Source organism: Panthera tigris, chromosome B3 (assembly GCF_018350195.1).
Source record: "Panthera tigris isolate Pti1 chromosome B3, P.tigris_Pti1_mat1.1, whole genome shotgun sequence".
In the NCBI taxonomy this organism is placed as follows: domain Eukaryota; kingdom Metazoa; phylum Chordata; class Mammalia; order Carnivora; family Felidae; genus Panthera; species Panthera tigris.
This window is the reverse complement of record NC_056665.1, coordinates 12,079,353-12,091,427: the sequence shown is the minus strand read 5'-3', so window position 1 is coordinate 12,091,427 and position 12,075 is coordinate 12,079,353. Positions and strand designations below refer to the sequence as shown.

At 59.8% G+C, this 12,075-nt stretch overlaps 1 protein-coding gene across 2 annotated transcripts in view; it reads left to right on the top strand.

Annotated features, from left to right (window-relative positions):
* The window catches only part of RGMA (repulsive guidance molecule BMP co-receptor a), a 45,256-nt gene extending 33,181 nt beyond the window's left edge, over window positions 1–12,075 (top strand). For both annotated transcript variants that reach the window (XM_042987665.1, XM_042987666.1), the window contains exons 3-4: window positions 2,579–3,093; window positions 11,319–12,075. In XM_042987665.1, coding sequence (XP_042843599.1) covers window positions 2,579–3,093; window positions 11,319–12,041 — 1,238 coding nt within the window. In that variant the 3' untranslated portion in view covers window positions 12,042–12,075. The remainder of the gene's footprint in view (window positions 1–2,578; window positions 3,094–11,318) is intronic.

Genomic DNA, 12,075 nt, shown 5'->3' with positions numbered 1-12,075 from the left:
GGCAAGGCCACGGAGAGCCTACGGACCACGGGCCTGCCAGCTGGTGGGGTCCTCGGGGAGAGTCTGAGGGTCGCTTTGCGGCAAAGCGTGCCCCGACCCACTCGGCGGCTGGCAGGGGCAGTCGTGAACGTGCTAACTTATGTGATGACTTTTGGAACTGCCCACTGCATGGGCTCTTAGGCCCAACAGGCCAGATTCAAGTCCTGCTTCAGCTTCTTCAGGGAGGCCTCGGGCCAGAGAAGCAGCCGTGCTGAGCCTGGCTTTGGCCTCGGGGCTGCCGGGAGGGCTGGCTGGGGTGAGGCCCTGGCCCGAGACTGAGTAGCTGTGACTTCACTCTCTGCCGTCCTGGGTCAGCTTCGGCGGGAGCTGAGGCCGGTGCAAGTCGTGCTCGGGCTGCAGTGGTCTGGTTGTAAAGGGGCTAGGGGTCTCCTCTCTCTGCTTTGGGCACGGTGAGGGCCGGAGGGGCACCCACACCCGGCTGCGGGCCGGGCTCCCGAGGCTGGTGGGCAAGCGGTGGGCGTAGCCCAGGCGACTGCCACTCAGCAGCAGCCTGTGCCCCATTCAGACAGTTGTCTTTGATGCCGTGTCTCCAGGATTCTGAGAAAGCAGCGTCTCGGGTCAGCACACCCGGAATGGGTGAGGCTGCCTGAGCGGGCGCTGTGGAGCCTCCCCCCCCCGTCCCCCCCTCCCCTCCACCACGAGGGGCTCCTCTACCTTCCCCCACGTAGGCCACGTTAGCATTTGGGGTAGGTTGGGTCTTGGGTGTCTTCTGTAGGTTGGCAAAATACGAAGACAGCAGGAGCGCCTGGGTGGCTCAGTCAGTTAAGCCTCCGACTTCGGCTCAGGTCATGATCTCCTTGTTCCTGAGTTCAAGCCCCACGTGGGGCTCTGTGCTGACAGCTCGGAGCCTGGAGCCCGCTTCGGATTCTGTCTCCCTCTCTCTCTGCCCCTCTCCCACTGGTCCTCTGTCTCTCTCTCTCTCTCATTAAGAAAAAACTTGGAAAAAAAAGAAATAGGAAGTCAGCAAGGCTGGAGACTGTTCCAGCTGCCTTTCAAAGGACACCTACCCCCAGGAGCAGGTTTCTGTGGGAGGGAGACCATGCAGGGTGGGGGTGGGGTGGCTGTCTCACCCACAGCTTTTCCCGTGTTCCCCCAGGTGCCCTGTTATTAGCCAAGTCTGCTTAAGTCAGCACACTTCTTCAACTTGAAAGCTATTAAAATGGAAAATCCGCGGCTCTTCTATTCTGTTGGTTTTATCTGTCCTCATACACGTTGAAGTAAATATGTGACTTCTCAAAAGAAAAAAAACGCCCACCCAGATTCCACCTGAAACAGCTGAATTGGCCGGCAGTGTGACAAACACAGGAGAAGTTAGGGGAGGGGCCTGAATTTCGGGACAAGCGCTGGCTGCCCGTACCCAGGTGTGTGACCTGGCCAGGTCAGCCTCAGCGCCAGGCAGGTGCCTATGGAGGTGGCAGATCTCCCAGAGATGGGCCATCCAGGTGCCCACGCACAAGGCAGCTGTTCAGGTGCCTCCCCCGCGTATTTCTGTCCCAGGTTTTATTTGCAACTTGATTTTGTAGGTCAGAAGCCAGCACCAGAGAAGCAGTTTTCCAAGGGTTCATGAGCCAGGCTAGTGGCCTGGGCAGGACTGGCTGAAGCAACAGCCCCGTTCTCCTGCTGATCGCTCCAGCCCTGGGCTGCAGCTGCCCCCCCCTCCCCCCCCCCGCTGGTCCGCCAGCCCCTTTCACTGCTAGAGGCTGCATAGAATGTTCTCTCCTGCTGCTGGGCTGCATGCCTGGCCACTGAAGTCACTACAGACTGTGCAAAAGAATCTGGGAGGCCGGGAAAGGGCAGGTTCTACGTGTCCAGGTACAAGATGCAGGTGTGTCAAAGCCCCAGTTTTTCAGGCGCGGTCTCTTGTAGCTAATTATCACTAAGGTCTCAAAGCTTGTCAGTGACTTTTTTAAAAACACAACTTAAGGCAGATCCAAGGTTATTACTGTCGGTTGCTTCCCAGCATCCCCTCCCGAGCAGGATAAAGGAGGGATGGAACTGTGGCGACCAACAGGGAAGCTACTCTTGCTTTGCAGACAGGGTGACGGTAACCGGGTCTTCTGTGACCAAAGCTCACCGTCAACTGGCCAACATTCATGGAGCTTCTGATCTACGTCAGTGCGGTCCTTAGTGCCGTAACACTCTGAGCAGCCTCATAAGGTACATGCTACCATCATCCCGTTTTCTACAGAAGTATAATGAGGCACAGAGACATCCAGTGATTTGTCCAAGGTCACACAGTAGCAGAGGCCAGGCCACATACTGAATAGTGGGGCTTAATTCCCAGCCAAATTTCTTTTGCTTTTGCCAAAATGCTTGCGGATCGCTGTGAAAGCATCAGCAGATGTCCAAGGCGGCAGGGTGGGGGGACTCTTTGCCTTCTGCGTGCAAACGTGCGGCGCAGGTGGCGCCCCCTGGGAAGGGATGTCCTTGTGCGTGCGCCTGCGGCGCTGGCCCCCAGGGGTGAGGGGGCGGAGCTCACCCAGGGATCTTGACGGCGTGTCCCTCCCTTTCCCCACAGCCACGTCCGCGTGCAAGATCCTCAAGTGCAACTCTGAGTTCTGGAGCGCCACGGCGGGCAGCCACTCCCCCACCTCGGACGACGCCCCCGAGTTCTGCGCGGCCCTGCGCACCTACGCCCTGTGCACGCGGCGCACGGCCCGCACCTGCCGGGGCGACCTGGCCTACCACTCGGCCGTCCATGGCATAGAGGACCTCATGAGCCAGTACAACTGCTCCAAGGATGGCCCCACGTCGCAGCCGCGCCTGCGCACCCTCCCGCCGCCGGGCGACAGCCAGGAGCGCTCCGACAGCCCCGAGATCTGCCACTACGAGAAGAGCTTCCACAAGCATGCGGCGGCCCCCAACTACACGCACTGCGGCCTCTTCGGGGACCCGCACCTCAGGACTTTCACTGACCGCTTCCAGACCTGCAAGGTGCAGGGCGCCTGGCCTCTCATCGACAACAATTACCTGAACGTACAGGTCACCAACACGCCCGTGCTGCCCGGCTCGGCCGCCACCGCCACCAGCAAGGTAAGCTGAGGCTGAGGCGTGGGCGTCCCTGCTGTGGCCAGGGCCCAGACCAGACACCTCCTGCACCCTCCCAGTGTTCTTATTTTCAGTAAATGGGCTGATGACTTAGGAATGTCCAGAGAATCTTTGTCCTGAGATAAACCAACCAGGAACCCCCTCTTCATGCTGCCTGGAGTCTGGTATTTCTCAAACTGCTGGATACTGCCCACTAGGGGTTTGTGACATCAGTTTTCTGGGGTCAGGAACCAGCATACAAATGTCACCTTTTTTTTTTTTTTTTTTTTTAATTGGGCAGGGTAGAACAAGATGGCATAACCCAACACCGATAGAAAAGGCAGGTTGTGAATGCATTGTTCGTGGTAAGGGGACACGTTTCAGGAAGCTCAGCATGTGTGCACACATGTATGCACATCAGTGCAAATGCTGGGTCCAGCTGTTAACGTGGATTTCTTACTGGGGTTATTGTCCACAACTTCTATTTATTTGTTTATTTATTTTTGAGAGAGAGAGACAGAGCGTGAACAGGGGAGGGGCAGAGAGAGAGGGAGACACAGAATCCGAAGCAGGCCCCGGGCTCCGAGCTGTCGGCACAGAGCCCGACGCGGGGCTCGAACCCACAAAGCATGAGATCACGACCTGAGCCGAAGCAGGTGGCACCCCCATCCACTCTGCCACTTGTCCACAAATTTTAGAAACACTCGCCAGAGTACTCAGTTTCGGACTTTTGGGATATTCCTTTCTTGCCCCCAGACTGTATGGTGGTAGAATTCCAGTATTAAAACCCAATGAAAGAGGAGCCTCTCTACAGGTATGTTTCCATCATCGCTCTCAAGGAGGGCGAACTCCTGTCCGCCCTGGACAAGTGTCCCCGGCCAGCCCCTGGAGGTGATGGTCCTGCCCGGGGCGTCTCACGTGGCTGCACTGTTGCAGCGTGAACAGATTTTAGAAGATGGTGATTCTGGCCCCCCCCCCACCCCCTCCAGGCCTGTGTGACACCAGATCTCTGGGTTGGGTCAGGCACGTGTTCTTTTTTTAAAGCCCCCAGTGTTGGCTCGTGGAGCGGGTGAGGGACGCCGGGTTGGGGGCCAGGGCTATAGGACGCTGATGGGGTCAGCAGGGCTGCGGGGTACCGTCCTGCCCTCTCTTTGCCCCACGCCTATATGGAGAGGCCGCAGCCCCAGAGCAGAGAGGGCGGTGGTGTCTGGGAACAGGGGGAGGTGGAACAGGTGAGGACAGAGAAGCAGCTCCCAGAGCACCCCAGGGGCCACCCACACAGCTTTCCTCTCCTCCCTCGGGCCAGCCCCCAAATGGGATGTGCCTCTCCACCCAGAGTGCAGTCGGCTGGGAACGGCGAGCTAGCGTTGACCTGGGCCGGGTGGCTCTAGAAGTCGGCCACGTTCTCGTTGCCATCAGAGGCGTTTCCGAACCATCTGGAGCCCCAGAGGCCGCTGACAGCCGGTTGTCTTCTGACCCAAGGAGGCCTCAGTATCTGGGTGGCAAGACTCAAGTCCTGCTCACAGGGCCACAGCCAGAAGCAGCCACGAATGTGGCCTGTGGCCCAGGCCTTTGGCCATCCCCATCCTCCACAGACCCTCCCTCCCCTCCCCACTTCCAATAGAGTCTCCTGTGGCCTCCTTCTGAGACTGGGCCAGGGGGCACAGCCTCAAGGCCAGGAGGCTGGTGGGCTCTGGGAGCCCAGGGGATGGGGATACGTGTGCCTCCTCAGGGCCTGGCCCACCGCAGCCCCCAGGCCTTTCCGGGTTGGCAGTGAGTCTGTTTTCCTAGGAAGAGCACGTTGCAAGGCGGCACGTTGGGCAATGCCAGGCTGGTCCACAAGGGCGTTTCTGTTCCTTCCTGTCCCTCCACGCCCAAGAGGAGGACAGTGAGGTGACCTGGCAGCCAGGAAAATTCCCGCCATCTCCCCCTGCTCCGGTGGCCCTTGCTGCCTCCAGAGGGTCTCTTCCCGGGCCCATCTGCAGGGGCGGCAACAAGTGGGTCTTTGCCCCGTGGCTGCCCTAGCAGGGTCCTGGCACCAGGCCGTGAAGCCTAGTGGGCGGCAGGGTTGTGGCCAGCGCCCTCTCCACCCTCTCAGCCCTCCACGGACAGCAGGGCCCGCGTCAAGGACCCAGCCGCCTTCCCTGCGGCCCCTGCACCTACCCACCTCCCTCCTTCCCTAGAGCCAAGATAAATGAACGCCAGGAGCCTGAGGCTGCAGCTTCTAAATCCAGCAGCAAACATCCCGCGGGAGGGGACCTCGCCTCCCTGTCCCGTCCTGGCAGGGCCACACAGGGGAGTCTGAGGGTGTGAGAGCGACGCGGGCCTTGGAAGCCCCGCCCCTCCTAACCCAGGGCGGTGTGAGCACCAAATGTGATAACAGAGCCAAGCACAGACCTGGGAAGAATCGTGGGAGGAATCGTGGGCCTCTGCTCCCCACCGCCCCGTGGGGGTGGGGGAGGGGGGCGTGACAGGCTGGAGCGAGAGCCTTTAGGCCACTTCCCGTTGGGTCGTACGGGCTGGGGTGATGTGCCTGGGCTTAGAACCCCTGGATGCCACCCCCCGTGATTCACTGGCACACGCTGGGACCCCGAGCCCAGCGATGCTGTTCCCAGACCAAGTGGATCAGTCGCCCATTCGTTCTTGTGTGCTACCTGTTCAGACGCCCGCCGTGCTCCAGAGGCCCGCTGGGCCCTGTGGCCGGGAGAGGTGCCCGGACAGGGATGGGAGCACCTCTCGCCCTGTCCGGGCATGGAAGTTCTAGAAAGTAGGGAGCTCTGCAGCAGAGCTCGACCGACCCAGCCCCCTTCTGCTGTGACCTGGGGTCACCTCGGTCATCCGGCAGGCTGAGAGCCCAGCCACCTTCTGTTACGCCCTCATCAGCCAGGAGGCAGCAGGAGGCCCGGCCGGACACCCGGCTGTGACGGGCTCAGTCTGTCTCAGGCCTCGGGGCAGACAGGGTACCCGGCTGAGAAACATCGGTGGCCGGTTTCCAGCGCCCTGGGCCTGCCCGCGCCTGTTTTTTTAAGGTCTGCACCACGCAGGTGTGTTGGTTTTGTTCATTCATTGATTCGGCAAACGTTGACGAAACACCCCTTTTGCGGCAGCCTCGGTGCTAGGTGCCTCCTCCCCTCCTGGCACCTCCCAGGCCGAGGATGGAGAACAAAGCTGGCCGAGGGGTGCCTGAGGTGGGTGCAGGATGCCGACGCCCTTGGGTGCCCCCGGCTCTGCCCAGAGCACCGGGCGGGGCCTCCTCCACGTCCTTCTGCGGAGCCTGGCATGGAGGGACGGGAGCAGAAGCCTGGAGGAGAGATGGGAGGGCAGCCTGGAGCCTCGGGGGAGGCAGCGGAAGCCAAGAGGCTGTTATCTCTGAGGGGCCTTCGTGCCTCCCCACGAGAGCCTTCTGCCTGTCTCTTCTGCCCACTTGAACCCACTGTTCCTCACCCAGAGGGCCTTGGTTCGTTTCCTGTGATACAGGCATCATCCAGCCCGGCCCCGTGTTCTCGTAGGTGATCAAGATGTAGGGTTTTCTAGGCCAAGCCGACATTTCAGCCAGCTTCCCGCCCCCACTTCCCCCGGCTTCCTTCTGTGCCCAGCCCCCAGCTTCACTGTGCTGGTAGCACCCCATTGCACAGATGTGGAAACTGAGGCTCAGGGAGGAGAGGAACTGGGGTCTCTGCTCTGCCCTCCCCCTCCCCTCTAAAACTTACCATGTGTCCCACTGCCCCACTCATCTATTTGATGTGTCACCCCTAGAGTGTGAGCTCCTTGAGGACAGGGGTCTTGGACTTTTCGGCCCCCTCATGTGGATACAGCTCCCAGTGCCGGGCCTGGTGGGGGGGGGCGGGGGGGGCTCAGACCCCTCTGGGCAGGGGGGCAGCAAAGACAGGAGTGGCAGCCGCACCCGTGGCCATGCTGGCAGCGAGCCGCCCGGCTTTCGACAGGCCCCTTCATGCTGTTACTTGTGGTTGAGTCCCTGGCACTGGTACCAAGAAGAGTCTAGCAGCCTGTCAGCCTTCCAGGAGTCTGTCTCCACGAGAGATGACGGTTAGAGGGAAACCAGCCTTTCCTGTTCCAGGAGGCTGATGGCACTTGGAAAGCAGCAGCACCCCCCTCCCCACCCCCCCCCCAGCACACCAGGCAGGGACACCAGAGCCCCTCGTCCCTCACCCCCTTCCCAATGGCAGGACCACCCACTGTCCAGACCACCCTGGCTGCACCTCCCGGCCCCCCACAGGCAGCCTCCACATCAGGGCGGGAGCCGCGGGATGGAGAGAAGGAAACAGCAGGAGGTAGAGGCAGGAGGTGGAACTGTGAGGTCGCCATTTTGGTAGGCCAGCCGACGGCAGATGGGCAGATGGCAGTGGCCGAGGCCCCCCCGGGGCTCAGAGAGTAGGGCTCAAAGCAGGATGGAGAAGCCGTGGCCACCTTTGACATCCCACAGCAAACCAGAAGTGCGCTGCTTCCCGGGACCAGGCGGTGACCTCAGAGGGAGGGTTGGGGAACTGGGGGCCAGTGCCCGACGGGCTGTGCACAGCCGGGCCTCTGGTGCAGCGCTCCACGGACTCTGGCCAGGTCCCCAGCCTCCAGCCTGGGAGCACCAGCCCCTCCTCGTGTCCCGTGTGGACGGCAGAATGTGCCCCCCTCCGTCCTGACCGTTCCCTGGGCCCCACAGGTACAACACCGAGGGCCCCAAGACTGCCGGGGACCCGCGAGAAAGCTTTCATTTGTTTTAAAGTTGGAAGGAAAAAATCAGCATAAGCCAACCGAGACTGTCTTGGCCTGGATCCCAATGCAGTCACAAAATGTAGTTTTAGTATTTTGGAGGGAGGAAGGGGGCCCACAAAGGCCCAAGAGCCTGGAGCCCCCAAAAGTGCAACTGTCCATCTCTCCTCCTCACCTTTCTGAGTACTGGGGTGACAAGGGGGAGTTTCTCTCTGAAGGCCCAGGCCCTCCTGCTCTCCCAGCCTGGTCACCCCTATGCTTTACAGTGTGGGGGCGCCCACAGAGCAGCGATGAGACAGCCCTGGACACCTCCAGCTGGGCCCTGGCTACCGTGTTGGTTTGCCCGGCCTAGAACTTTCTGTGGCCCCCTGGGCCACCCCGTCCAGTCCTTAGTCTGTTCCCCTAGCTCTGCTCCCGAGGCCCCAGGCTGATGGCTCTCTGCCGCGTCCCCCTCAGCCTCCTGTCTGTGCCCCAGGGCCATGCCCGCACCCCCGGAATTGCAGCCGCACCGTCTGGCCTGGGGCCGGCTCCAGACCCCACCCTCAGCCCTGGCCTTTCCCGCCCCTCAGCCTGAGCTGAGGTCCTTCACAGCTGTCCTGCCTCCCCCTGCCGGTAGGACCTGCTTGCAGTTTCTAACGTGCCTGGGCCTCGCCCTTGTCATACACCCACTGTTTGACCAGAAACTCCCGTAGCGCTTCACAGCGTCACCCACCCTCTACCCCGAGGACCCCCCAGGCAGTCATCCGCTGCCACGTCGACCAGGGTGCCAGGCACAGAATTCAGCCACAGCCAGGGTGTCCGTGTTGTCAGCAGCGGCCTGCCTCTTACCAGGGCCCCCTGGACCTGCGGCCCCTCTGAGGTGTGTTACCCCCTCAGCTGGCGAGGAGGGCAGCTCCTGGGGGGCAGGAGGTTGGGGCTTGGTGGCTGGGGCGGGGAGAAGGGAGGGACAAGTTCTAGGAATAGTGGCCAGGGGTAGGGCAGGGATTAGGGGTGGGGGTAAGCAGGGAGCCCCAAAAGGCCTTGGGTGCCATCTTGCCCCATGACCCCACCTGCCTCCCTGGGTTTGGTCTGGAGTCCGGGTTCCAGCTGCCCTTGGCTCAGGGGGCAGTGGCCTTAGAGGCACCCGGAGCCACCAGTGGTTAAAAGCTGGCACCTGGGAACAGGAATGAAGGAGGGGTGGTGGTTGCTCTCCCAGATTTGACTCATGTCTCCAGCCCATGCCGTCTTCCCGGTTGGGATCATGCAGGAAGGAGCAGGGAAGGGAGCACCTCACCCAGGACAATGCGGGGAAAGCACTCACTCCCTCGTCCCGTTTGTCTCTCCTCCTTCTCCCGGGCCTCCCACCCCGCGGGCTTGTGGCTGAAAAGAGCCCAGGGGCTGGAAACCAAGAGACTAAACCCAGCTCTGCCTTTTGCTGCCTGTGTGAGCCATTGTACCTCTCTGAGCCTGAATTTCCCGCACCGTAAATGGGAGGTCCTGTCCTTGTCCCTGGCAGTGACACACAGGGCTAGAAGCAAAACACACAGGGCCCGGCACGGCAGATGCAGCCAGCGGCAGTGCCCATGTCTGTGGTTCCCAGGAGGACAGTTACTGGTGGAGCCACCCAGCCACCCAGCCGCCTGCTTCTCCCCCAGCAGCTCAGCCCAGCCCCTCACCCCCAGCTGCAGGCGCCAGCAGAAATGGGCCTTCCTGCTCCAGCCCTGGCCAGGGCTGCATGCTCAGCATGGAACCCCACCCCTGTCTTCCTTCCTCCACTTCCTCCTGCTCACCTCCAAGGCCCAGCTAGGTGGCCCTCAGGGCAGGCCCTACCACAGCAGCCTCTGCTGGCCTCTGCCTGCTCATTCTTTCTCTGTTATGTTCAACCAGTGGCTCACAGTCTTCTCGAAGGAATTTGGCTGCAGGTCCGCTGGCGGCTTGAAAGATTGTGCTAGATGATTGTGGACCGTATTCGTTTCCTACGGCTGCTGTAACGAATACCACAAACTCAGTGTTTCAAACAAGCAGAGATTTATCTCTCGTAGCTCTGGAGGCGAGAAACCTGAAATGAGTCTTTCAGGGCTAACACGAGGGTGTTAGGAGGGCCAGTCCTTCTAGAGGCTCCCAGGAGAATCTGTTCAGTGCCTCTTCCAGCCTCTGGTGGCTGCCGGCACCCCTGGGCTGTGGTCACATCCCTCCCGTCTCTGCCTCCGTGGAGAGAGCCCTCACCTTTTCTGTGGTCAGATCTCCCCCTGCCTCCCTCTTAGGAGGATACGTGTGATTATATTTAGGGCCCACCCAGATAATCCAGGATGACCTCTCCATCTCAGTATCCTTAACATAATCACATCTGCAAAGTCCCTTTTGCACATAAGGTAACATTCACAGTTGCGGGGATTAGGGCCTGATATCCTGGGGGTCATTACTCAGCCTACTATAGTAGATAATGAACTTTTATTTTTAATTAGCTATGCGTTTCTTTTTATGGTTCACCTCTATGTAGTAAATGATCTGGTGTCCTATTTAGGGTAGTGATCTAAAAAGTTCCCCTTCTAAGTCAGTTGTTTTGTTTTGTTTTGTTTTGTTTTTTTAAAGTAAAACAAGTGTGGGGTTTTTTTTACTTCGTTTTTAATTTTAATTTTTTTAATGTTTATTTTTGAAAGAGAGGGACAGAGTATGAGTCGGGGGTCGGGGGGGCAGAGAGAGAGGGAGACACAGAATCCGAAGCAGGCTCCAGGCTCTGAGCTGTCAGCACAGAGCCCGATGTGGGGCTCAAACTCACAAACTGTAAGATCATGACCTGAGCCGAAGTCGGATGCTTAACCGACTGAGCCACCCAGGCACCCCAAAGTTTTTCAGTTTTATTCCAGTATAGTTAACATACAGTGTTATATTCGTTTCAGCTGTACAATGTAGTGATTCAAGAATTCTATAATGAATGCTCATCATGATAAGCATATTCTTTTTAAGTTTTTTTTTTTTAATTTTTTAAGTTCATTTATTTTGAGAGAGAGAGAGAGAGAGAGAGAGAGAGAGAGAGAGAATCCCAAGCAGGCACCACACCATCAGCACAGAGCCCAACGTGGGGCTTGAACCCACCAACCATGAGACTGTGACCTGAGCCAAAACCAAGAGTTGCGCGTTTAACTGACTAAGCCACCCAGATGCCCTATTAAGTGTCCTCTTAATCCCCATCACCTATTTCCCCCATCCCCCCACCCACCTCCCCTCTAGTAACCATCAGTTTGTTCTCTAGTAAGACTCTGTTTCTTGGTTTCCCTCTCTCCTTTTGTCCCCCCTTTGTCTTACAGTAAAACTAGTTGTTTTAAGGAAAAGTACTAAGTGCATAATTATGCAGGTGGCACCAAAAGGTGACCAAAATGGGGAATCGGGGCATCTTGGGGGCTCCTCCTGTCCCCAGCATCGCCAGCATGGGGCTGGGCCTTCCCCTCTGACCCCCCCGCCGCCACCATCTCAGCACCGCCTAACCCCCTCTCTCCACCCCTTTCCTGCCCCCCCTCCCCCCCCAGCTCACCATCATCTTCAAGAACTTCCAGGAGTGCGTGGACCAGAAGGTGTACCAGGCTGAGATGGACGAGCTCCCGGCCGCCTTCGCCGACGGCTCCAAGAACGGTGGGGACAAGCACGGAGCCAACAGCCTGAAGATCACGGAGAAGGTGTCGGGCCAGCACGTGGAGATCCAGGCCAAGTACATCGGCACCACCATCGTGGTCCGCCAGGTGGGCCGATACCTGACTTTCGCCGTCCGCATGCCGGAGGAGGTGGTCAACGCCGTGGAGGACCGGGACAGCCAGGGCCTCTACCTCTGCCTGCGCGGCTGCCCCCTCAACCAGCAGATCGACTTCCAGGCCTTCCGCGCCAACGCCGAGGGCCCCGGCACCCGCAGGCCGGCCGCCGCCAGCCCCGCGCCCGCGGCCCCCGACACCTTCCCGTACGAGACGGCCGTGGCCAAGTGCAAGGAGAAGCTGCCCGTGGAGGACCTCTACTACCAGGCCTGCGTCTTCGACCTGCTCACCACGGGCGACGTGAACTTCACGCTGGCCGCCTACTACGCCCTGGAGGACGTCAAGATGCTGCACTCCAACAAAGACAGGCTTCACCTGTACGAGAGGACTCGGGAGCCGCCGGGCCGGGCCGCCGCGGTGGGGATGCCCCCCGCCCCCCGGCCGCTCCTGGGCAGCCTCCTGCTCCTCACGCTGCTCCCCGCCGTCCTGGAGGCTGTCGCCGCGTAGGGCAGAGAGGCGGGCGCTGCCTGTCCCTGAGCCG